A 27,079-nucleotide genomic window follows, 5' to 3' on the forward strand; every position below is an offset into this window, starting at 1 on the left:
AATTTTTTTTTAGAATTTATACCACCCATTGACAGTGTAGGCCAAGTTCGATGTTTTTCCAATGTTTTTTTGGGTATTTTGTCGCCTTCAATCCCACCAAATTAAAGTAATTGAGTAGTCGAACCCTTTGCCATCCGCCTTGCCTCGTCATCTTTGTCGACTGCTGACCCTTCGGCAAGTCGATATTGCTTTAAATAAATAAAATTATGCTGATTTGGCCCTCGTGTGCGGAAAAAGGGTTCGACGCTCGAACCGGCACTACAAAATGGTGTGAATATTTGCGCAAATAGTATTAAATGGGTTTACAGCTCCCACGCATGCCTGACCTTCATTTTGCAGGAAAGTTCTTCTCAAGTATCCTGCGGGTTGACGAAGCACCACTGGATGCCACCAGTACTAGTAGTTTGCTTTGAGGGCCAGCGTGTCGGTCAGATGGCTTATTAAATATTAAAGAGTTTAAGCTTAATTAGACGCACCATCAAAGCGGAGGGGTTGGCAGGGGGGTGGCCAGTGAAATGAGATATCCCCCGCGGGAGGGAAACTGAAGTCTGTCCGAAATTAATAAATAACAGACCACCGGCGCTAGCCGAGATATTCTGCTGAATTTTCTTAACCGGAAACTCTGTCTAACCTGGGTGGTGTGAAATTTCAATTGCTCCTTGTTCCATTGATTTTCCGCACAAACATAGAGTGTATATCCTGTAGGTATAATCTAGGCCAGGGAAAAACCATTATTGTCGATGCCTTGAAAGGAGCATTAGGGAAACAATTGCCTGGCAACTTTTCCACGGGGAATTGCTGTCACTCGAAGTCGGAAAAAAACTAAAGTATCTGGTACTCACTTAAATACCAAGGACTCGCTCGCTCTCTTTTCAGCAGCTTGGCAATAACGATAAGGATATGGATAACCTCAGCTCAATGCGAATTTTATGCAGATGTGCTGTCAGCCAAGTTTCTTTTGGCCCGTTTCCGTTTTGGCCGCCTCAGTTTCAGTTTTTGCTTTTGCGCCAGTGTGTATTTAAGCGCTCGCATAAACGATACACTCAGCCTGTCTGCCCTCGTCCTTTTAGCCATTTCTGGCACTTTGGCTAATTTATGTAAATTGTTTTCTTATTTAATTGTTTTTCTTGCCAGGACATGTGTTCAGCTTCCGAAAAAGAACGCACGAGTGTCTGCGTGTATGGTTGTGTGTGTGTGTGTGTATTCAATAATGTGTTTTCATGCGATTTATGTTGGTCCTGAGTGTGACAAGAATGTCCTGGTATTAACTACACTGGGCAGCAAAATTTATGGCTAGAACAGGCCATAGGGCCCATGGCACCACTGGCTTCAGGGTGCCTGTGAGGCTAAAATTAAAATAAATCCGCCATAAATAAACTCAAATCAAATACACAAACTGAAAATCATTAATGGCCCTAATATACATAGACTACATTTGATTCTTGGCAATGAGCATAAATTAAGTTTTAGCTTTAAATAAGCTTTAAAATATTATGTGTGGCTGTGTATGCACAGATTAGATTTTATTTGCCATATCTTTGTCGTTACTTTGTTGTCTAGTTTTCCGACCATAGTGGCAGGAGCTTTCTTTTTCGAGAAGGACAAACACGTCTCCTTGAGTCGCAGATGGCGAGTTGGCCAAATATGCTTTTCACTCAAGCCGCCTTCTCGAATGTTTTGTCTTATGTTTGGCCATGAAAATAGTGTCAATATCTGGCGCAATCAATTCGAGATGTTGTTGTGAATGTAATTGTGATGGTGGTCCACTGAATTCAGAGCCTGTTCATGTATGTATGGCGCTCTGTATGGAGCCGCAGGCATTTGGGTGTCCTTCGATGTTGGACTATTAATAACATTTGTTCGCCAACAAGCTGTTCATAATGCCAATATCCGAATTTTTATACCTGCTTCCTTTAATTGCATTTCCTTCCCCGTCATTAATTGCACAATCAATGGATTGTTAATCGCCCCCAATTACTAAATATCTCTTTAAAATACTACCAGAATTTCAATAATTTAACCCACATTATTTTTTCCAATGGCAATTTGGCAATTTGTCCACCATAAATGGGGAATTCAAATACAATTATTATTATTATTGCGATTATATTCGCTGGTGAAATCCCTATAAAAAAAAACAGTCCAGATCCAGATCCACAGCGGGATGGGAAGGAAAGGATACCTTTCCATGCACCCTCGTCAAGGAGCCGGAAAGCAATTTTCAATGTGAAAAGCATTTAGTTTTCAAAGAAGAAATAATATAAGCCAATGAATAGCAACGAGAGTTGTGTGGTTTTCCCAGAAAAAGTCGATGAAATTATTCTCTTACTATTTTAATCCTGAAAATCATTTTATTCATTAAAGTACAATTTTCCCAATTAAATAAAGGTTTCCCTCCACGTGACTCTGATTAGAAAAATCTCAGGGGAGTTTAAAAAATAGCTTTAACTCGATCCTCTAGTTCGCAGGACTGGTGTAAAGGATATTTCAAATGAGAGTCAGTGTGTGTGTGTGCTGGGTAAATATATTCTAAAATCAACAAGCAGGTCAGGGAGTGAGTGCGACTAAATGGATGTGGAGCCGTGGATGTGGGCCTGGGAGTGAGGTGATGGGTAATGGGTGTTCGGTGTTGGGTGTTTGGTGTGTGCGCCTCAGTGTGCGGGTAAGTGTGTTGACATGTAACTAAAGCACGCATGTGAGGCTAGATTGGGCCGGACATCGGAGCAGGACATCAGAGAGAAGGATATCAGGACAGGACATCGGGGCAGGACATGGGCCGGGACATGTGTACGATTGGCAAATAGTGGACAACTTGTCTTGTTTGCGCATTGAATTTGTGATTCCAATGACTTTTTGCCAGCTTCTACACACACGTGTCTCCACACAGTTGCGGTCGCAATAACATTGGTGAGTGGAATATTAATTGATTTTGAAGTTGAAGAGGATTTTAGAAGATATTTTCTAAGAATTACCTAAGAATGATTTTGGTTTTTTTTTAGAGTAGAGTAGAGTAACTATTATTGTAGCCACAAGTGTGTCTCAAAAAGCTCACATGTGTTGGTAAGTGGTTGCAAACATTTCTACGTCAAATGGTCATTTTCAATTTAGTAAGTACTAAGCTTAAGTTAAGTAGCAACTTTCCGGCAGGTCAGGCCCAGATTCGAAAAAGAAAATATACACACATGGGGGTGTATAAAAAGCCTGGATTAAGTGAAGAAAAACAAGGGAAAGGTGGATAAAATACGGAGTTACATCAAGTTATTGGTACTCTATCACGAAATTAGAGAAGGAAAAGTTACGTGCGAGATTCTTTGAGAAAGAATTAGTTTTTAATTTCGTTGATAAACAACTTTTTCCAAAAAATAAAAACGGAGACAAGAAAATGGCAATTTGTCCAGGCTTTTCGAGGAAACATCCTGTGTGTTTTAGTTTGACCAGCTGCCACATTAGGGGAGAAACTTATTCTAACAGAAAGCTTCAAACATACGATACACACAAAGAGACAGGCGAGTTAGGACAAGCTGATGCTTCCAGGACGGCCACTTATCGCTCAGCTTTCAGACAAAAAGGCTTTAATGTCCACGTGGCGTATGCTTTACGTAAGCCATCTTCTACTTGACCTTCCTGCTCGGATAGGTAGGAATACCAAATATCCTTTGCAATGCATATTTCATCACATCGGATGATACAACTTAATTACACAGACCAATCCCTTTTGGTCGTGAGGTCATGTTATGCATATTTAAATTGGACCCCATAATTTCCAACGGCCTCAAGTCATGTGCATAGACATTTTCGAAAACGTTGCCTGCGGTTTGGCCTTTGACTGACTGACCCTTGTCTCTGGCTGAGAACTTGTGGTGGGGTTTTGGGTGGACCTGGCCGAGGGTCAGGGTTCAAGAGGCGCAGTGTGTGGTTTGTTGGTCACGGAGAGGCGTATTCCATTCGAGTGCATAATTGCATTGGTCGTCGATATTTGGATGGGGGATGTGAGATGATACGGGGGTAATGTAGGGTGTATTCTATTAACATTGTCTTAGTATTTAATTAGTTACTTTAAGGTTTTGCTGCAACTAGTAAAATTAATATTTTTTACTATTTTTTATTAATAGGTAAATATTAAATTCAAGGCCATGACGAAATTTAAATAAGTCCTTATGGAAGTTAAAAGCAAAATATTAGCAATATTTCGATTGTCTTTTTAAGAGTTCTGTTGAGAAATTTCATTCACTTCTAATGACCCACCTGATTATTGTTGACCGCTCCATCGACGGGCCGCGGACGACGACGGTGGATGCGCTTCCGGGCCGTTTGGTAGATTTTCCAGTAAAGCGCCAGTATGACCAACAGTGGCACATAAAAAGTGCAACAAGTGGCAAACACCTGTGACCGAAAGTATGAACTTTCCGTTTGATATAGAATCAATAGATGGTCTCACCTGATAAGAGACATCCTGGGAGACCATGCACTTCTGCTGCTCGATTCGTTGTAAATAGTCAGGATCCTTCCAGCCAAACTGTGGCGCCAAGGATACAATCACTGCCGCAGTCCAAACGCAGAAAATCATCATAAAGACACGATTGCTGGTCCTTGAATGGATGTAGTCAATATTGGTCACTGCCCAGTAACTGGAATTCAAATAAATAAAAAATGTAATAAATTAATTAATGAAATATTCAATATATTGTATATATATTACTAATTTCGTTTTGAGTTTTTATCAGTTTTTTTTTTAGAAATTCTGCTATTCTTAGAAAAGTATTTTCATAGTTTTTGTAGTTTTTATTCTAAAGACCATTAGACCATATTAATTCAGTTTCAAAGGAATTCGCTCTTATCAATATATTAGAATAAGAATAACATAATAATGGACAGAGCCGAAGCTTATCATCATGTCCACGTAAATTGAACCTTACGAAAGTAAATTGATCTTAATAAATTTAACACCAATAGAAAGGTAACATTAGATCATCTAAGGGATCCAAAAATTAGGCGAACTAACTCTGGGCGAATTTTGAGTATAATGAAAAATGTATTTTGATTCATAAAATTGGTTTCATAAAAGCGGAAAACCAAATTAAAATATATTCTTATTCGGCACGCGCAAGAATAACAATATAACGAAGATTCTTTGTGAAACGTAACGTGGTAGAATATTTTGTAACGTGTACTTTTGTTACTTATATAATATTATTTTCGTCACCAAAATGAATATCAGATAGCCGATGGGTAAAATGTAATGTCGGTAGCTTCAAAAAAGAAAAATTAGTTTTGTTAGAAACAAAGAAACGGACAGGCGGTCATGGAGTATAAATTTGAACGAAAATGGAGCACCTTTAGTAAGATTGTAATGAATAATTTTGTAATCAGTTCAATAGAATCTCTCTCCACTCTCCGCTTAAATTCTGAGGAATCTTCCTAAGCGGCTCTTATCAGCATTAGCGGCAACCAACCGCATTTTATGAAATTTCGCATTTCTTAGAGAACCCATGCCACGCATTGACCGCAAAGTGAAGTGTCATCCACAATGCTTTAAAGTTTAAAATGAAGCCGTGGCTGGGGCAGGCATGTGTTTATGTATTAATTAAATGCAATTTGCATAAACAAATATTATTTTGGCTTGTCGAGGAGGTCGAGTCTGGTAGAGTCCGTGTGTGCCTGTGTGTTGTTGTGTAAGATGAAATCAACAATTAAATGAGTTGACAAAGCACTCGAAATGAGCCATGGTTGGATAGATAGTATCTATGTATGTATGCACAGAGTCGTGGCGGAGATGTGGCAAGAGGCAAGTGGCATGTGGTATGTGGCAAGGGTAAACCGATGCCAAGTGCCATTGCGGCCATAGAGCATAATTTAATTTGTCTACAATTGGGCACTTAAACGACAGCTTTATAAATATTTGGCTATGCGTGAGTGAAACCAATCAAGTGTCACTTAATAAAAGCCGCTTAAAACCACGCTTTGGACCTGTTTAGTTCCGATCGGACTGACTGAGTGTCTCCACGCTTATCACGCATACGCCATGGGGTCATGCCACATAATGAATTATAGTGCAATTCACTATAATGGACTGTTGGATGGACCAACTACCTCACCGTAAAATACATATATATATAAGCTTGCTCCTCATCTAGAAGTCAGCCTAAGGGTCATTAGCATAATATAATCGACTTCAAGTTGCCTATTTTGATTGACTGCTTAAAATTAATGGAATTTTGTGATTTCGCTGTCACTGCTCCGCGAAAATGTACATACATACATATATACGTATTTGAATACATTACATATTTATTTACTGAATAGACCTTTTGAAAGGACACGGTGCTGCGTGCATACGCAATGAAAAATCCATGCAAATTAATAGCGAAACCTAATAAAATGTCTGTCATGCTTTTGTCAAAGCCTGGTCGGGTCTGCAATTTATATGACTCATACGATACGAACGGATAATAATATTTTATATAGGATGAAATATTCCAGGCTCCGGCTCATGGTCTCTCTGCCATTAAAATTCAATTCAATTGAAGTCAATCAATTTGCGACAAGAGTGTCTGGCGCTGTTCGTCACCGAGTTGGCCTGAGTGATGAATTATAACAATTTATTTGTGAGCCCAACAATTTAAATGCGATTTTTCCATTATGCCCCTCCACTGAGCTCTACCATGTCTAAGGGTGTGTGTGATAAATGTGCGGCACTCGAGTGTAACACTTTTTAATGCATTTCAAAAATTCGCGCCTAGCTCACAAAAAAGTCATTACTCTTTCAATTTAAAAGAGAAAAGTTGAACAAAAATCTATCTAAAAAGACTGGGTGTTGTCAAGTGAAGCACTCCCAGCTTTTTGCTAGGAATATGCTTCATTATTTTAAGTGTCATGCTTTTTCCCGTGATTATCATGTGGCTTTCAAATAATTATCTACTTAATCCTTTATAACTTTTCAATCTTTTTGTGGCATAATGCCACTTAAAAATGGCCGCAAATGCAATTAGAACAATAGCTACTAAATTGCTATTTTAAGGTGTTCATAATAAATAAAAATTATCATTTATTGTCATGTGGTGACAGTCAATATTTATCTACACATTGGATTGGCCTTAGTTTATCTTTTTTTTATTTACAATTCAATGCATTTTTAATGCCTGTTTTCAGCTATGCGTGTTTTATGGTTTTATTGTGTAGACAAATACCTTTGTTTAATTAAAAATAGCCTTATAGAACAGTGGTCCTTACTTGTTATACCCCTGAAAACCCCTGAAGGAGACATCTCCACATATTCTTGATCTGGACCACCTTTCGACCCTATGTGGGCATATCTGTCTATCCATCTGTTTGTCTCTACTCGAACTAGTATCTTAGTCTCTTTAAAGCTGAAAAAATCGGAAGAATCATAACTTTATTGTTTCAGAAGGACCACACGATCCATTACAGTATGAATCGCCTTTAAACTGCAAAGGTATATGTATGTATAAACTTCGTCTCCGCCCCTAATTAAGCTTTCTCTTCTTGGGCTTACTCGCAGTTAAGAAAAATAAATTTCGAAGCTTTTATTACTTATACGGAATTGCCGGTTCGGGGGAATGCCGATGCGATCAGAAATCATAATGGCAACTGACCCATGAGTTTAATTTCTTATCGCTAATTTATATAAAGCAAAATTCATCTGTAAGCAAGACAGTCTGTGAAGAACTATTTATAAGTTAGGATGGCTCGTTCCAATGTCGTTTTTATGCTGTGCCTCGTTCTGGCGCTCGCCGTTGTCCAGGCACGTCGCTCCAAGCCCTGCGGCAACAGTTCCTTCAAGTCGTGTGTGGCGCGATTTAGGTGCAATACCGGGGAGGTCCATAAGGCTTCTGGTAATTTGAAGGGAGTGTTTAGAATGAGTAATAGTACATTAGAGTGCTCCAGCACTCAAATTTGTTGCCCCAATGATAAAATTGTAAGAATCGAGCTTCCTTTAAAAATGTTGGCTTATCAGTAATACGAGTCTTTTCAGACGAATGAAACTAAGAAGACTGTGGCAGTACCCACTAAATGCGGACAACGAAACCCTCATGGTCTGACATTCTACACCGAATCCGAAACCTTCGCCCAGGAGGGCGAGTTTCCATGGGTCGTCGCTCTGATGAGTTTAATGAACACTTACAAAGGCGCCGGATCCTTGATCGCCGACAACATGGTGCTCACGGGCGCCTACAAAGTGAGCGGAGAAAACCAGAACTCGCTGAAGGTACGTGCTGGCGAATGGGATATGAAGACCAATAGCGAGCAGTATGCAAATGTGGACGCTCGCATTCGACGTATCGTTAGCCATCCGAATTTCGAACCTGAGAATGGAAATCCAGAATACAATATTGCTATACTTCTCCTCGATCGTCCATTTTCGCTAACGCCTCATGTTTATCCCATTTGCCTGCCGTCGCCGGAACGGAGCTTTGACTTAGCCCGCTGCATTACTAACGGCTGGGGTCAGGAAAAGTTTGAGGTCGGAATTAACGCACATGTAATGAAGAAGGTCGAAGTTCCGATGGTTCCTGGCAGAATCTGTGAGCAAAAGATAAGTAGGGCTATTGGGTCGCCGTTTAGCTTGCACGAGAGCCTGCTCTGCGCCGGCGGAGAGAAGGGAAAGGACTCTTGCTTGGGAGACGGCGGCGGACCCCTTGCCTGCCCACTGCTCGATGATCCTTCCCGGTTCGAGCTAGCCGGTATCGTAAACTGGGGCGTGGATTGCGGTCTCGAGAACATGCCGGCCGTGTACACCAATGTCGCCAACATGCGCCCCTGGATCGACGAGATTATGGACGACCTTGCAACAAAAAAACCTCCTACTCCTCGTCCCCCTCGTAAACGTCCAATCCCTATTGAGACAACCACCAACAAAATAATTTTTGTAGCACCGCCTACACCGCCACCACCAGAGAACCCAACGACTGAACCAACCGATGAAAAAGATAATGGAAATGGTAGTAGTGAGGAGGATGACATCGTATTCGATAATTCATAACTGCTATTTACTAAAGTAATTAACATAAATGCGAAACAAAATATTAACAAAAAAAAAATTTTTAAATGGAAACAACAGAGAATTATTAATGCAATTTTCACTTTATAAAAAAAAAGATTTCTAAAATTGTAAAATACTTAATTATTTGTTTGTTTGTACTAAATAAATTATACCAATTCCAATATTTATTCAAAATCACCAATTTTATAAAAATAGGAAAGAAAAGTTACTTTCAGCGGAGCAGAAGACTACACCCTTGCAGATAGGGGCTCATATCGCTGTAAATGCTTAAAGGACGTGATCCTGATCAAGAATATATATTCTTTACATGGAAGGCTGGGGTGCCATGTATTGATCTAGCTGATAAGTAGTTTTAACATCTTAGACTAAAGACTTTCATGTAAGTTCCTTTATTTCCTTTATTTGTGGTATTATTGTGGCTCCTTTTAACTGGCGTCGGACTTTATGCATTTCTGACGAGCAGGCTTCATCAGTTTCTATAACTTGAGTGTCTAAATAGGTGACGAACCTACGTAGCGTGCGCGAAGAAACTACTATACAGTCGAAGAATTTAATTATATCATTTTCTCAAAAAATTTGGCAAAAATCATTAAAGTTAGGGAAAAATTTGGGTGAAAGTAAAAAAAATATGGTTCACTAAAGTGGGGCTAAAGGGGGAAACACAAAATAAAATTCTTATAATATATATATATTCTTAGAATAATATTATTATAGAATTATATATATGTTCTTAGAAATATATATATATATATATACATACAGGGTGCTCCATCTATTATGTCGGTATGTAAACATGGAATAACTTTGAGAAACAATTGCATTTCTGCAACGAAAATTCCCGGGACTTCTGGTGTCAAAAAGAGGCGACATTGATTGGCCACCCAGATCACCTGATTTAACCCCCCCGGACTTCCTTTTGTAGGGTTATCTGAAAAGCAAGGTTTACGCAAACCACCCTCAGACTATTGACGAGCTCAAGGCAAACATTCGTGCTGAAATCGACGCTACAACAACCGAGATGCTAGGAAAGGTAATGGAAAACGCAGAAAAAAGGAGTCATTTTGTAATTGCTAATAAAGGTGGCCACTTAATTGATATTGTTTTCAAAAACAAGCCCAAAAAAATTGTAAGGAACCAAACTGAATAAAAATACATTACTTATAGAAATCGGTTGTTTTTTCTCAAAGTTATTCCATGTTTACATACCGACATAAAAGATGGAGCACCCTGTATATATTCTTATAAATATTATTATAAGGTTTTTAATTTGATTAAATTGTGTCAATGCGATTAAAATGTTATGTAGCATAAATTGAAAAAAAATAATTCCTAAAGAATTTATTTCTTTTTAGGGCAATTCTGTGAAATTTTCACCAATACACTCATAATGGCAGCCGATGAGTCAATTTCTTATCTCTCAGCTATATAAAGCTATATGAGCAAGACAGTCTGTGCAAAGTTATTAACTAGTGAGCATGGCTCGTTCCGTTCTCGTTTCGATCATGTGCCTTTTTCTGGCCGGTGCCCAGGCAGGTCGCCTAAAGCCCTGCGGCGGCACATCCGAAAAGTCGTGTGTTGATCGTTCTTTGTGCAATCAGGCTTCTGGAAAGTACGTCGGAGTGTTTCGAGAGCAAAATAGTACATTAGAGTGCTCCAGCACCCAAATTTGTTGCCCCAATGATAAAATTGTAAGAATCGAGCATCCGCTAAAAAATTTTGGCTTATCAGTAATACGAGTCTTTTCAGACGAAAGAAACTAAGAAGACTGTGGAAGTACCCACTAAATGCGGACACCGAAACGCTTATGGTCTGACATTCTACACCGATTCTAATAACTACGCCCAGGAAGGCGAGTTTCCTTGGGTGGTCGCCCTGATGACTCTTAACAATACTTACAAGGGCGCCGGATCCCTGATCGCCGACAACTTGGTGCTCACGGCCGCCTCCAAAGTGATCGGAGAAAACCAGAACTCACTGAAGGTACGTGCCGGCGAATGGGATATGGCGACCAATACCGAGAAATACGCCAGTGTGGAGGCTGGCATCCAGCTGATCATACCCCATAAACAATTTGACAAAATAAATCCTCAATACAACATTGCCATACTGCTACTCCAAGATCCATTATCGCGCTTGCCTCATGTATATCCCATTTGCCTGCCGTCGCCGGATCAGAGATTCGACTTATCCCGCTGCATCACCAACGGGTGGGGTCGGGAAAAGTTAGAGGACACAGATAACGTGCATGTCATGAAGAAAATCGAAGTGCCAGTGGTTCCTGCTGGGATCTGCGAACAAAAGCTGACTTCGATTTTTGAGGAACCGTTTACATTACACGACAGCCTGCTCTGCGCTGGAGGAGAGAAGGACAAAGACTCCTGCTTGGGAGACGGTGGCGGACCCCTTGCCTGTCCACTGGCGGGAGATCCCTCGCGGTTCGAGCTGGCCGGTATCGTTAACTGGAGCGCGGACGGCTGCGGCGTCGAGGGAACTCCGTCCATTTACACCAATGTCGCAAACATGCGCCCATGGATCGACCCGATTATGAATGGCTTTGCATTTATAGACGAATCCAGCACCGATATTGCAATCACTACTCCACTTTCGATTCCACTTCCACTCGCCAATTCTCCCGAGCTTGACGCAGAGAAAATAACGTTTTTGCCGGTAATACGTAAGAAATCATGAATTAAAAAGGACAGCTACTCTACTTGGCGCCAAAACTTTGGGGGCTGGAAGCGAGTATGAAGTACAAGGTATTAGTGCTACTACAACTCCAGGATATATGCGACTTTGTTCACTTGATGATACATTATTCATGGTGATGAGTACAATCCCTTTTAATAATATAATGTGTATGAAAAAGTTTTTATTTTAACATCAAATAAATACGAAGAATTCGTAAGGTTGTGTTTTTTTTATCAAAAATTCTTAAAAATTTTAAATGTTTCATATATAATATCTGGGGATTTACTTTCAAGAAATTAGCCCATTAGATAGGCTTAACTTCTAAGTATGATTCTGTCTGTTTTAACATGTACATAGATCTTAAAAAATATCTCAGCGATCTTTCCACGTAGTTAGTTTCGAAGGACTTCACCCAAAAGTATGCAACAAAATTGTATTTTAAGGATAAATTAATTGTATACGTTTTTGAATTTAAAATAACCTTTAGGAAGGAAAGGACATTGTATGAAAGAGAAGAGTACTGGGTGTCGTGTAGTCCAGAAGTCCGTGTTTGATTTTTGTATAACTCTTACGCTCTAATAGCAGTCGAGCTTGTGTATCTAAAATTTTTCTAACAAAGGGAATAATAAAATTCGTATAATAAAATTGTGTATTGCGTTGATTATGAAGAATATAATGATTTTTGAGGACTCAGATTTGTGGTCTCGTTGTTTATTTTTTAGGTACACAATGCGTCAGTAATGGTTACAACGAAATTCAATTTAAAACGTGTTGGCCCGTCCAACTTTCAAGGAAATCGCCCAGACGGCATTACAGCACTTTGCTTCTCGAGTGTCCTTTTTTGTTTTTATTTCTTGTTCAAAACAAGAGGCTAGAGGCTGATTTTTATAGAAACATAGTTTATAGTTTTGCAGATACATTCAGTATCTTATTTCGCTTCCTGCGACTCCTTTGAATAGGGAAATTTTGCTTCATTTTTTTGTGAAACATACGTTGTTCTGGGCTCCTTGTATCATTTTAATAAACGTAACAAGAATTATCCATAAAACATTGTGCCGAGTCTTTGTAAAAGTTTTCTAGTTGCCGCACAGCTGGTGCAGGATGCGCCTTTTTTTGATTACAGGACCTTTGCTGTGGGCCAAGTGGGTGCACAGTGGCGGTGCGAGTGTTGTGAACTTTAAAAACGTTCTTGTCTTGATCTCTCAACTGTTTACGAGAGTCTAATAAAATGGCTTAGAAACTACTGCTTGGCCCTGCTTAGAAACTACTCTGTTCTAAGGTAATATTAGTTTTGGACCTATTTGGTTGCCCTCGGCTGTGGATTTCAGTGTGTACGAGTTGCGTGCGTAGCCTGCAGGATGCGTGCCCCAAAGGGAGGCTAGCAATTGTAATTTACGACTGGCGCTTACAAAACGGCGGAGGCAAAGAGGTGGGCCGTCGGTGGAGGTGGATGGCGGCGGAGGTGCATGGAAAACTTATGTAAATTACAAGCAGAAAACAAAAGATGGGCAAAGTCTGCTGGCTGCTGTTCCCCGAAAAGAAAAAACTGTGGACTCCCGCCCCGTCCCGCCCCTTGACATACAGCCGTATCCTTATGATCCTTGTGGCGTGCAGCCGAGTGTGCTGATTACTGTCTGGCTGCCCTGCTGCGCTTCCTGCAAGTCCTTATGCGTGTCTGCATCCCTGCGTGCCTGCGTTATATTTTCGTCTGTCTAGCTATGTTCGGCCGCTTTAGAACTCAATGAGAAATACCCGGCAAATCATGGCACGGCAGGTAGAAGCTCTTCTGAGTAAGTCCTTACAGCTTGTCCTATATTCGGTGGAAATCAATTTTTGGAAGTGCATAATTTTTTAAGCTGAATAAAAACAATCACGGGGTCTTTAAATATTCAAGCGATTTCCATAATTGCGGTGGAGATGGAGGCGAGGACGGCAGGGGGCCTCCACCTAAGGACATCGGCTAGCCGCCACTTAATTATATTTAATAAGCTAAGTCGTCGACGTTGCCTGAATCCGGTTTGCATAATTATGCAGCAATTTGCATGTTGCATGTTGCACTCGCCGCAAAAAACAAGGTGGAACTAAACAAAACAAAATTAATGGCGAACCCAGAGCGCAACAGCCCCAAGTCTACGGAGATGGTAAAGTAATCTTTAATTAGAAAATGATTTCCCCAGGCCCAATCCAGAGACAAAAGTCCTGACAAAGTGGATTTCCATGTTTCCTTCGGGGATCAGCCAGCTAAGATGGTCTGGTTTAAGGGGGAGTGCTTTCGGAGCCGGTGGTATTCTTTGGCATTTCGTGTTCAAGGGGCAAAAATGGATTAACCAGTTGGCTTGTTGGCTATTTGCCTCCAAGTTTTCTCCAAGCCCGGGACACGGTTCTTTCCGGCTTTGTCCCTGCGGTTTCGGGTAAAGTTTTTCGCGCTCCCACCTTCCACCCACCACCACCAGCCGACATAGCCGGCAAGCCGACCATTAATCACATGGCTAGCTGGGCAAACTGGGCTAAACTCAAAAATAAATACACACAGAGAGTTACTTATGGCTTAATAGAACCGCAAACTTTTCAATGCAAGCGCCCAAGTAATATGCGGCCTTTGGAAAATGCACTTACTCTCCAGTTGGCCTTTTAATTTAACTGAAAATTTTAATTTATCTTCGGGTTGCTCCCGTCTTGTTTTTATTTCGTCTTTCATATTATATGCTGGGATTTGATTTATTCGAAATTCAATTTACTCTTCGCACCCTTGATTAATCATCCCAGGGCAGCCATTATTTTGATTTATGCGCCGAAACAGAACGGGGCGAGAACGAACTTGGCCAAATTGAAATTACGCACTTTTGGGGTTAGCCGCACTGTGACAGTTATAGAATTGTAATTCATCTTGGCTGCGGTTTCTTTCTGCCTCTGTCTCTGTCCCTTTACCATTTGTTTTCTCTTTTCCCGGGTTTTGGTCACCCCCAGCCTCCATCTCTATCTGTTTCTCCCATTTAGGGTTCGTGGTTTGCCAATTTAAATGGAAATATTCATAAAATTGCTGAAAGCACACACTGACAGATCCTGCGGTCTCCTGCAGTTTGTCTTCTAATTGCTTTGACATTTCATTTTCATTTGAAAAGTTTTGAAGAAGGTCGGGGATGGCCAGGATGCAGAATCGATTAGATTGGGGAAATCCCATCCAAAGTCGAAACTTGGCAAATGAACTCTCGATAAGCTGCGAATCACTTCTATCCTTTGGGGCTACGAAAGGTGGACTCTGGCCCGTAATTAAGGACTCGGTCGAGTGTTTGAGGCGTGTGTGTTAGTGCTATTGATTCGGGCATTTTGTGATGTTGCCACTCAAATGCATAAATCATTAGAATTATGTCTACTAATCGAGATTGAATAAGCCTGTAATTTACAAACGGACAGGCGAGCACACAAGCCCCAATACACACACGTACGGACACGGATGTGTGTACTCCGATGGCAGCACTTAAAGCCATTTCAGTTTGTTTGTTTTATGAACTTGACTCTGTTGGCCAAGTTAATCGGGTGGTCGGCGGGAGACCGACCGTAGGGGGCTGGCAGGGAAAGCTTTAAATGTAACAAACACCTCATTGCAAATGTCGTTGTAACTATTACTTTTTGGGAACAAATACACATTTCTACACGGAATGCACAAAGAAATATATTTATTTAGTTATTGGTTAGTAAGACTATTATCGTACAATGCTCTATATTTTAATGAACTGGTACAGAATTTCTCATATAATAATTACAATTTTCAAATTTTAAAAAATATCCAGACCCACTGATTGTTTCTCTCTGTGCACCTGTGTGGATTTGGGATCGTTTTAGTGTCGGAGGCATTAGAAGATAACATAAATGTCTTAGTAACATATCCGGTTTTATTGCTCGGTTGCTTTTCCGTTTGTTTGCTTTGGTTTTGGCCGCTTTTGGGGCCTCTCCTCCTCTCTGGCTCCTCGGCTGTGTCGTCGCAGTCTGTTGCCACTTTGTCTCATTAAACATTTGAAAACACACACGCAGACACACCAGCCAGGACATTAAATCAAATGTGTAAACCAAATGAAGCGTAGTCGGTGTATGTAGCTTTTGGTCGTGTGCCAGGAAAACTAATTATACTGTTAAATGCGTTTGTTTAACTGCCAATTTAATTAAGGTTATGCTTTTGTTCTGGCCAATCCCTAATCTGCCAGCTGGGCCGGTACAGGTTGCACCTCCTGCCGGCTCTCCCCAAAAATTTGTTCCAGCATTTGTGCAATTACCCAAGTTCCCCTCGGAACTCCCCTCGGCATGGAGCCGCCGCCCACACGAAAGTTGCGGCAATGCGGTTGCAAGAGTTTAAAGGGCCAAGGGTCGGTTGGTTGGTTGGTTGGTGGCAGGCATTTGGCTAAAACGCAACGCGACAGAATGAAAATTATGTAAAATAAGTACAATGTGCATTTGCCATTAGCCGAGCCTGCACAGTGGGGGCCAAAAGTTTTCTCATTTGCGCTAAGTGAATCAAAATATTAGCCACAGAATTCCACATGGCTACCTTTGCGAGGATATTTCATCAAGTGTTTGCTCAAAAGCCAATAAAGGGCTTAAAAGGGCTTACAAGCACTTAAGTCGAAGCAGCAAATTTAATTATAAAATTGGGAACTTCCCAGGAAGCGTCTAAAATTGAATATACCTTTGCGTTTAACAAACTGGTGTGTTCTGCTCATGGATTTTTTTACACTTTCCATTGTTGTATTCCTCGCTACACAGTAGTTGGCTTCCGATTAAGCTGAAATACAAAATACCCAAAAAAAAAATTCGGATGACAACAGCAATTACAATTACACATGGCACAGAGCACATGGGACGCAGTGGTCGCAGTTCCCTTTTGTTTCACTGTAGTTGCTGTCATGTAGTTGCGGTTACGCCAACAGAGAAAATAAAATAAAAGAGCAAGGACGAGTTTTTCGACCATACTATATGATACCTGGTACTTTTCCCGCATTAAAGGTTTAGTGGGATATTGTCAGATATAATAATTAGTATGAAACTTTTTCTCTTTTATACTAGAAGTGTCTGTTTATCAATGACTTGAAGGAGAGGATATCACTCCACTTTGCTAGTTACAAACCAAAATATTAAATGGATATATACCCCTTGAGGTTGTAAAGTACCGGGTAGGACTAGTACTGCCGACACTGAACATCGATGATGACAACGAATATGAACATGTAATTACGCTTTAAGTGCTAAATTGTAAAATATTTACGAAAAACTATTTTAACTTAATTGAAATTTAATTGAATATGACGTAAAAGTGTGAAGCGAGGCAAGTGGCGTTGCAGCTGCAGCAGGATATCAGGATATGGGATGCCAACAAACTGGATGGCCAATGTGGCTACCAGTTGGCCATCAGGAGAGGAAGGGTCAGAGGCCTGCAAATGGGAATGCCAATCCGAGATCCGGAGGCTATGCGCCTAGCAGACCAGGCCCAAAACTTGGCTTTTAAATGGTTTTGCCCACAGCCGCGAGGCATTTATCATTCAGGGTGGCCGCTGCCGTTGTATTTGCCACTAATAATGACGTCAGCGGCATGCAGACCATGAAATTTATGCACAACATTGGTGTGTGTGTGATTGGTTGAGTGTGTGTTTGGGTGTTTGTGTGGGCCTGCTCTATATGTGCATATATTCCAGAAGCCAACAGCATTCGACAGAATCAGCCGAAGCATTGGGTCAGTGCCATGAAGATTAATGTCCAGGCGCCATTTGTTGGTGCCGCTGGGCTAAAGTTTTTCGGTTCTTTTTTATGCACAGCGAAAAAAACTTTACTCTGTATATTTTGAAATTCTATTAGCATATGATTTGCTATTTTTATCCTAATATTATTAAGCCTAAATCTCAAGGCTTATATCACTGAAAATAATATTACATCACTATCAAATAATATGCAACATTTTAAAATAAAATAAAATAGTAACTTATCATAGGGATTAAGATCTAGAATTATTATTTGGAAAGGTATATTCAACAAGAAATCTATTCCTTTGACATCATAAATCTATCATTTTGACATCATAGGTTAATGAAAAGAACCCCATTTTAATGAAGTAAGTTTTTAAGATTAATATTATATTTGAAGGTAAGATATAGCAATGACTTTTACGACAATATAAAAAAATTACTAAAAGTTTCAAGACCTGTCCGAAATTTCATCAAGATCGGTAAAACCATTCTCGAGAAATAGATTTTCGATTTAAAAAACCAAGTTTTAAGAATGCGATTTAAGTTTTGAGAAAAGCAATGGATCTAGACTAGAAGTGCTATTTCTTTTAACTTTATCTCCAAAGGGACTATATAGTTACAATTATATTCTAGATTTTGTTAGAAATCGCAAAGGTAAACTTTGTAAGTAATTTTATTCAGCTACTAATAAAAAATGAGGAATATGATTTTAATGAAAATTAGTTTGAAATCTTTAATAGATCAATACCAGAGAAGAGAAAAACTTCTGAAACTTCTGAAACAAAAAACTGCGTACAATTGAAAATGATGTGATTGTTTTTTTTTCAATGTATAGGCTTTTTATTGTACTGGCGCAAATAGGAATGGGAAAATCCTCTGGCAAGGATGCTCAGTTCATTCGCTCCTCGTTTTCGTTTGCCTTTCGGGTCCTTTGTTTTATTTGCTGCCCTGTCCTCCTCGACCTTCGAATCGCCAGTTGCTGTAAATACTGTTGGCACTTTGTCTTAATTGCTTAAAAATTACTGACATGGAAAATGAACTCGGAAAATGTTAACCATGCCCCGTACCCCATGCCACATGCCCCATGCCGCACGATTTGGCTGCTGCCCCTAACGACAAATACTTGCAAATATTATTGTAGCCGAATGTCGGCAACTATTTATCATTCCGAGTTCCAGAGTCGGGGATCATTTGACAAACTTAATTTATTAATGCACTCGGCCCGAGTCGGTCCTTTTCATCCTGGTCGTCCTGGCCCGGCCTGATGCTTGCTTAAAAGCACATTAATTTTCATTTCACTTGGCGATAAAACAAAGACTTTCCATTTTAAATATCTAGTGACAACTAACAAATAAAATGTGCCAGCCCCCAACTCGGCTGGCTCCGGGGTAATTGTTTTCCCTTGCCCGTGGCAGGTCCTTTGAGTCCTTGGAGATATGTATAAGCCGGACGGGAGCTCTTATCATGAGGATGACGATGATGTGCCATTCGGACGAATCATCATCGCTGTCATGCCTCGTCATTTGCATACTTCCCGCCAGAAATGGAATTGAATGAAATGGAAATGCCTTCGCATTGCTTCATTTCTCAAATTACAATCATAATATGAAGTAGGACTCGCCATGCCGCCACTCGCCATGGGTCCCTTCTATTTTTGTGGCTCGGGAGTCCAGCTGACAGGCGAGTGGCATTCGTGAGGTGCCAACAGATAGGGAAGAATGTTAAGGCCCCGGCTTCACGCTGATTGATATGCATGCGAAATCTAAGCATCACTTGGCTTTGTTTATTGACAGGCAATTTGCGGAGCCAGCGTTTCAATTTGCCATTTGACAGCCACATCACACGACGGCATCACTGCCTCCTGGTCTATCTCCTCCCTGGCAAATAGTTGTCTTCCCTCCTCGGAGCCATTTTCAAAATCCCCAATTTTGTGGCATTTCTCTAAAAATTCCCCATGTCATACGGCGGTCGACTTCATATTTTTCAAGCTCGAAACGTTTCAATGCATTAATTAGATCCAAAAACAAATAACAATTTAGCACATTTCATGGATACACAGTAACAATTACTCACCGACTAGTTAAAATAATATTTTTATGAGTAATTATTTACTAAATTTAGTTATATGCTTTTTAACCGTAAATTAATACTAAAAATTAATCTTAATCGCTGAAGCCTTCTTTAGTTTATAATTTGTAACCTTATATGTCAATAAAGTATGATAACCTCCCATATTTCTCTCAGCGTGAAATCGCAGTGCAATTTTAATGGGCATACACCCGCATATTGCGTATACGCCGTGCTGTGCAGCGACAAAGAAAACGATTTGCATTATTTATGGGACGGATGGCCGTATGGGTGGCCGTATGGGCCGCCTGGTCGGTCGTTGGGTCGTTCGGTCGGTTCTAATTGAAACCGCGAAATAATTGGCCCGCATCGACCTGCAGCTTAGCCAATTAATGCTGCCATATAATTTCAGCTCATCCGGGAATTGGCCAACGGCAGTTAGCAGTTGGAAACTCGATTCGCGTTTTGGGTCACAGTTCCTAATAAAATGAAATTACCCGGTCAAGTGCAGAAAACATTTTGGGAAATTACAATGCGACCGAGGAGGTGGCAGGGCGGGGCGGGGCAGGGCCATGGCCTGGGCATTCGAGTGTTCATTAAAGCCACAACAGGCGGGAAAAGTGTCACGAGCATTCTGGGTTGGCGATGCATTACGTATACGCCATGCAGGCCATACAGGCTATGCAGCCATACAGGCAGATTGGAAAATTGCACCAATCTTGCAGCTAAGTGGCCATAAAACTGCTATCCAGGGGCAAATATATTTCCCGCCACGGTCTCCGTACTCGATTCTCGATGGTCGATGATCGCAAAAGCATTGTCGTTGGCGGAAAGTGCGCGAAAATTAGCTGGCACTGGATGCTTGACAATAAAATTGACATTCAGTTCGACAACTAGTTCGCTGCCAAAAGCCCCCTCGCCCCCATCCAAGTGAATAATGCAATTCGTTTTTCATTGCCCCGCTCTTCTCGCCCTCTGCCACGCTCACTGTCCCTTTGTTGTTTGCCGTTTTGCGTTCTGTTTTTTAATCGATTGATTGAAATGTTTGCTGCAAATTGATTGATGGCATGCAGCCAGCCGTTTCCCATGTTCCTCGCAGGGTGGCCCATATGCCATGGCTCGGAAAAATATATGTGTGTGTGGATTCAAAATTGATATAGCCATCAGCAGACAGTCGGCAGCAGCAGTTGGGATGAGTTCTGGGGAATGGTAGAAACAAACCGCACAGAAGCCCCATGAACCAGAGTCTGTGAACTAGAAGGGTATTCGAAATATCTCCGTTCCGATTACAGGGCATTTCCCAGTCTATTTCTGCGGTGTGTTTACAAGATGTTTGCCAGCGCCTGGGTTTTCATTCTTTTTCAAACCTTACTGGATTTGTTGGGAGATTTGACATGTTAAAAACTTGATTGATTGATTCGCTTAGCCAGACACATACCTAAACACATATCTGTATTAGAGGGGGACTGGTGGATTTGTCTTACACGCCACTTACAAGCCGAGCTCCGGGGGCAATTTATCAAGCTTCCGGATGGGTGGGTGCTCTAAGTAATTACTTACCGATCCATGGCAATGGCCACCAAATGCAAAATCGAGGCCGTGCAGCAGAGGACGTCGCAGGAGGTCCAAATATCGCACAGTTCCGGCCCAAGTATCCAACCTTGGCTGATCTGTGGGCATTAAAAATGTGGAAAAAAGAGGGAGGTTGGGGGTTGGCCATAAAGTTGGTTAGTCAAATAGACAATAAAAGTTGATGGCTTATTAAATTTGATGCTTCCGCCCCAGCGGCAGTCCAAAAGTGTTGAGTGTCGAGTGTAAAATGTAATGGCTTCTAATAACAAAGCAAACAAGGATTGTAAGGATTTCAGGGCCTTATAAGGGTCGCTTCTGGCCAAAAGGGTTACAGTGAAAGGCCAGACCATGTGGTGGCGTCTCTACCTAGTAAGTTTTCTCCTGCTCGGCCTCGTGGCGAAAAGCCAAATGAGTGTTCCAGTGCCAGACGACACTGACGAAGATTTGAACAAATCTATTAATCAGCTACTGAGCGTAGCTAATAGGTCGCAGGAGGTCTTCGATTTCCAAAACATCATCGTCTATTCGGACTTTCCCCACATAAGACCATCGGTTCAACAGCGACTGTGGGAAACTGCGAAAAAACCCATCTTTGCGGTCTCAGACTTCCGTGAAGGGCCACCCAGCGACCAATACACATTCGGAGAAAATATCATCGTCGTTTTATTTTCCAAAGTCGATGATCCCATAATGAGTGCGGTAGGCCACAACGAACGGGTGAACATGAACCGAAAAACTTTCATATTTGTATATGTTCCGCCGATGGCAGAGGACAAGCCGGGACGTAACGACACGATCCAAGGTGTTTTCGAGTTTTGTCGGACCCGCGGCTATGATTTGATGCTCTTATTGTACCAAGGCGAAATTTGGACCTTTCAATATTTTCGCGAGACGACCTTTACAAGATTGCCTCATAACAAAAATCATATTGACTTTCTCCGGAGCCTGCATTTAAAGTATCTCGTGCAGGTGGCTGTAGACCCTCCCATTAGCTTCTGGGTAAGTTTATTCTCAGTTAAAATCTTAATACTTGGCTAATAGTACATGGGCTTTCCAGGCCAACTCTACGGAGCAGTCGGCAGTGACCGGAGGTGGAAACTTGAGTCTGTACGGCCCCATAGGATTTTTGGTGGTGGAATTCATACGAATATTGAACGGCACCATGGAGATACTGCCCATGGAGTACAAGCCGAACTTGCAGTACTGGATCAATAAGGATTCAATAAACAGTGGAGACGTGGACTTAGTAGCCAATCTAGTGTATTACAACACCTCGGTGGACCAATCGATGATGATGGACTCACAGATTTGCCTTCTGCTTCCCCGATACCGATTGCAACCAATGTTTCAATATTTGTCTGGAAGCTGGTGTGGCAGTGTCCTTTATTTATTATTTTTTGCGCTATTCTGTGTTTTTTTGATCAAATATTTCTCGTACCGTCCGCGTAGCCCATTGAATGCTTTTTTTAACACTATCCGGTTCCACTGCAATATTCCGATACCAGACGCAGAAATGCGGTTAATGGGTTTGCCAGACAAATGCATACACTTGCTCTCCTCCTTTGGGATGACACTATTTTACGGAGTATCTCTGTCTGTTCTTGCCACAAGGTTTACCACAGGCTGTTTTTATCCCCTTATCACGGATGCAGAATCATTCAAGGCCAGTGGCCTACGCATCATAACTGATGATCCGGCCGTTCTGAATCTCTTCGAAGAGAATCAGTTGCCCAGGTCCCTTAAGGATAAGGTTACCATCGTGGACATCAAGACATTGAAAGATAGCTTTAAAAGTCTCAACGATAGCGTTGCCTATGTGGCAAAGTCGACGACTTGGGCCGGCGCCCAAATGTACCAGGAACGCCTGACGAGACCCCGTCTTTGGATAGCCGATGATAAGCTGTGCTCTAGGCCCCGAAGTCTCAACATACCCATTTACCCCCACTCTCCGATGATGAAAATTTTCCCCGATTTTTACATGCGGATCTTTGAGTCCGGCTTGATGCAAAAGTGGTACAGATCGGGCTATAGAAAGTACCGGACGCTGACTGGAATACTTACGTTACCTACCGACCCTGAGATATACAGTCCTGTGACCTTATATTTATATAAAAACGTTATCTGGATCTATGTTTGTGGTATGGGTATGGCTACATTGACGTTTGTAATCGAGTTGCTTTACAACAGATTCTGGCCCATGAATAATTGAAGGAATTCGATCCTGAAAATCTTTTTATTTTTGTAACTTTGTACCAGTTTTTAATCTCAGTCTCAGTGTGTTAGAAGCTTACATTTTAAGAATCAAACCTGTGTAAGGTGTTTGTGTAATTGAGTTTTGAAAAATAAATACTGCACTGCTTGGGCTTTGTATTGCTGCACCAAACTTACCTCGTAAACGGCTCCCAGGGGCATCACCAAACAGGCCACAAATAGATCGGCTACCGCCAGGGAGGCCACCAAGTAGTTGGCCACATTTTGCAGATTCCGTTCCAGGATAATGGCCGCGATGACAAAGACATTGCCTGCAAAAACGGACAGAACTTCAATTAGACGATGAACGTGTTGGGAATTGTGTGTGTAACATAGAGCTTTCAGCGGTCTAATTGCGAAAATTGACTGGAGACCGAAAAGTTTTGAATCGAATTAAGAGCTGCAGTCGAATTCGGGCTTCAGTTGATGACTGAAAGCGAAAACTGAAAACCGAAAACTAGGAGAACTTGAACCCTAGAACCCAAAACCGAACACCGAAAGCCGAAAACCGCAGCGGAACAGATAAAGTTTCCGGGAATTGGCAAACTACTTTGGACACCAGAAACCCGTGGCCCCCAAATGAAATGGGAATCTTATTAAGCTTGCCACCCGACATTGCACTGTTGCAATGCCACTTGCATTGCAATATCCTTTCGCCTCGTCTTCCTCGTCCTTTCACTGGGACTTCAAACAAAGACAAAGTTCACAAAAGCCAAAATAAACGACATGAGCTAATCGCGCTGTCGTAAACTTTGGCAAAAGCCCCAGATCTGGATTGCAGCTCGGGAGGATTGGACTGGTGGGGGTGAGAAATTGACGTGGGACCCAGGTGGTTTTTGGGAGACTCGACCACCTTTGATGTCTGCCGGTGCACTTATTTTTCTCGACTTTTCCCCTGCATACTTTCGACGCGCATTCCATGTACTTGCCACCTCCTCCTCCTTTCTATCCGCCATCCCACTGTCACTGACTACTTGTGGCACACTTGAGGCAGCAAAAGAAAGCCAACCACTACAGGTGCGAGACATGCAATTTGTGGCATTGAATCAGCCGACAGGTGACGGCAGGAGTCATGCCACACAGCCAGCCACACAGCCACTTCCCCTTAGAGATGCACAAACACAGTGCCACACTGACACACACGGGGCACATGCAATTAGATACTTGAGTGTCAAAGTGAAGGCGGGTAGACAAGCCTCATGCCTGCCAGCAGTTTTCTTTTTTTTTTTTTATTTTCCCAGTCAGCAGTGGCAGTGTCCTCGCAGCGGGGGTGGCTTTAGAAATTCCCACAAGCTAAGAAAGTTTACTCTAATAATTGGCTCATCGAATCACAGTACTCAACTTAAATCCTTAAAAAAGCAATTAGGATGGTTGTTTTTTACCAAAGGCTAAGATATTATGGCCGAATTACATCGAAGTAGGTCAGAAATGCCCTCTTTTAAATGCGCATTCAATGATTCCAACTGACCCGCCGCCTCGTCCGTTCTGGCCTTTTCATTTCGCAGGACGAAAGCGTGAAACAATTTAGCTAAAATTAGCATTAAAACTCATTAGCATTTTCTTTTTAAATGCTAAATGCTGCTGCCGTCCCACTTGGACGGCGACGAAAACTGCAAAAGTTCAAAAGCGAGGCTAGAAGAAAAGAAAACTATGTGGGGCAAGGGACGAGGGGAAGGAAAAGCCAGCGGAAGAGGAAAAACTAAATAAACACAAATTAGTCGAAATCAAAATGAAAACAAGCAGAAGCAGAGGGAGAATAAAGCGAGACATGTGAATGGCTTTTTGGATCCTTCTGGAAGTGACGTTGAAAATCGTAGCATTTATTTGCCTCCTGACTTTTGTGCGCTGCCGTTTTAAGCGAAATGAAATGAAATGAAATCTACTTAAATTAATGAAATCAATTTCAGCTGACTGCCCGCCTACTTATTTGCCTCACCCAGCAGTCCAACCCCCTACCTCGAACACCATTTTCATTTGTTACTCTGCTTGATTTTTATATATTTTGTTTTCCGGATTTTACAACATGAACATAAAGTTTTGCTTTGGAATTTAGAATTGAGAACTGGGGCTGATGATGGTGATGGTTGGTTTGGATTGGATTGGGGCAGCGTGATTGATTGATTGACTGTCAATTTTAATGCGGCGTGTCCTTGCCTAGATGGATGCCAGTTTGTTTGCCATCGGATTTATGGCTAAATGCGTGTAATGAATGTTGCCAACAACAATAGAAGCCTCGTCCTGCTTCCTGTGTCTCATTCCCATTCCCATTCCCAGTTTCGTTCCTCGTCATTGAGCTGCCTTATTAATAACTGAGACTGAGACTGAGCTGATGCCAGTGGTGCTGCTTCAGCATCTGCTACTGCAGCCTCCAGAGCCGTAATAACAACAATAATAAATAATATAAAATGCTCTGCCAGTATCATAAATATCAGTTACGCGTATTTTATTATCTACAACTGGAAGCCAAGGCCCCTCCAAGTCTTAGGCCTCTCTTCTTAGGTACCCTTGCTCCCTCGCTCCCTCGTCCTTATTGAATTGTTTGCCGTTTTCCCCATGGATTTGGAGGCAACCAAGAGGCGCGTGCCTGAGACTGGCATTCGAGGAATTTATTTTGGGTGGCATGGGGCTGTGCTGGGACTGCGACTGAAATAATTATGTCTATGTTTGGGCTTTGGCTTACACTCAGAGCTAAAGAGAGTTGATTTTTTTTTGTTTATAGGGACTTTCCCATTCTGTTGGCCTATTTTGCTCTTTTATCTTCTATTTCCTAACCTTTATAATTTCATTTACAAATCTGTACTAATTTCTTCAAGTTGAGACTTCTTCAGTATTCGGTCGAGTACTTACCAATTATGGTAACCAGTATCATCAGTCCCAGCAGCACCGAAGTCACGGCCATTCGCAGGAGCTCTGTGAAGTCGTCCTCGGCCACTTTGCTGGTGGTCACGTTGATCCCCGCACTGCCGTTGCCCAGGTCCAGAGGACCGCTCCGGTTGAGCATCATCTCGCCGAAGAGACTGGAGTCGTTGCCCTCCAGGAGCAGGGTGTCGTTGAGCAGCATGGCCCCCAGACCGACGGCCACGTTGGTGTAGTTATTGTCCATGTCGATGAGCTGGAGGACTGGGGGCGCCGCCGATGCCGCCGGCTGGTCCGCCTTGGTGGTCAGAGCCCGGTGTGCTGCCTTGGCCGTTATCCTGGCGGCGGCGGCTGCCACCGAGGCACTTGCGGCAGCAGCGGCCAGGGCGGCGGTGGCCAGAGGGGATCCTGCGGCGGCCGTACCGTTCGCATCGGTGGGCGGGGTGGGAGGGTTCAAAGCCAAGGAGCTGGCGACCTTCTGACGCCGCTTCCCAGAACTATAGTTTTTCTTTTTGCTTTTTCTGATGTAGCTGTTGCTATTGTTGTTGTTGCGATCTCCCTCCCCGGACTGATACTGTCCGGACATCTCTTCCTCCAGCTGGTCATCCTCCAGCTCCGCCTCCTGCTCCTGTGGATCGGAGCTCTGCAGTTCGGGATGTGGCTCGGCTATCAGGAAGGCCCTTTCATTAACGCTGTTCGCGATGTAGATATAGTCCAGGGCATCTAAAACGGGAAAAGGCGAAAATTTGATAGCTAATTCGAAGTAGAAAATAATTGGAGATGGAGTGAGCAAATTGGCTTAACAAAACATCGTTATCATTAAATTTAAATGTAAAGTTTTAGTTTTAAAAAGACAAAAAGAGTTGTTATTCAATAAAGAAATAGTATAAAA

The 27,079-nt window shown here is 41.9% G+C and overlaps 3 protein-coding genes across 3 annotated transcripts in view; 2 read left to right on the plus strand and 1 right to left on the minus strand.

Moving 5' to 3' along the window:
* Positions 1-27,079, minus strand: part of LOC6493998 (5-hydroxytryptamine receptor 2A) — a 66,158-nt gene that overhangs the window by 11,653 nt on the left and 27,426 nt on the right. The window contains exons 3-7 of the mRNA XM_001961131.4: positions 26,179-26,910; positions 23,470-23,603; positions 21,070-21,179; positions 4,439-4,628; positions 4,246-4,383 (exon numbers count right to left, since the gene is read on the minus strand). Coding sequence (XP_001961167.1) covers positions 4,246-4,383; positions 4,439-4,628; positions 21,070-21,179; positions 23,470-23,603; positions 26,179-26,910 — 1,304 coding nt within the window. The remainder of the gene's footprint in view (positions 1-4,245; positions 4,384-4,438; positions 4,629-21,069; positions 21,180-23,469; positions 23,604-26,178; positions 26,911-27,079) is intronic.
* Positions 7,653-9,196, plus strand: LOC123257286 (phenoloxidase-activating factor 2-like). The gene is made up of 2 exons (XM_044715838.1): positions 7,653-7,936; positions 7,994-9,196. Exons 1-2 carry the CDS (start codon positions 7,703-7,705, stop codon positions 8,999-9,001), a joined length of 1,242 nt encoding a protein of 413 aa, XP_044571773.1. The 5' UTR covers positions 7,653-7,702; the 3' UTR covers positions 9,002-9,196.
* Positions 10,466-11,927, plus strand: LOC6496566 (phenoloxidase-activating factor 2). Its single transcript, XM_001961133.4, has 2 exons — positions 10,466-10,710; positions 10,769-11,927. Exons 1-2 carry the CDS (start codon positions 10,498-10,500, stop codon positions 11,708-11,710), a joined length of 1,155 nt encoding a protein of 384 aa, XP_001961169.2. The 5' UTR covers positions 10,466-10,497; the 3' UTR covers positions 11,711-11,927.

This window comes from Drosophila ananassae, chromosome 3L, assembly GCF_017639315.1.
Source record: "Drosophila ananassae strain 14024-0371.13 chromosome 3L, ASM1763931v2, whole genome shotgun sequence".
Lineage (NCBI taxonomy): Eukaryota > Metazoa > Arthropoda > Insecta > Diptera > Drosophilidae > Drosophila > Drosophila ananassae.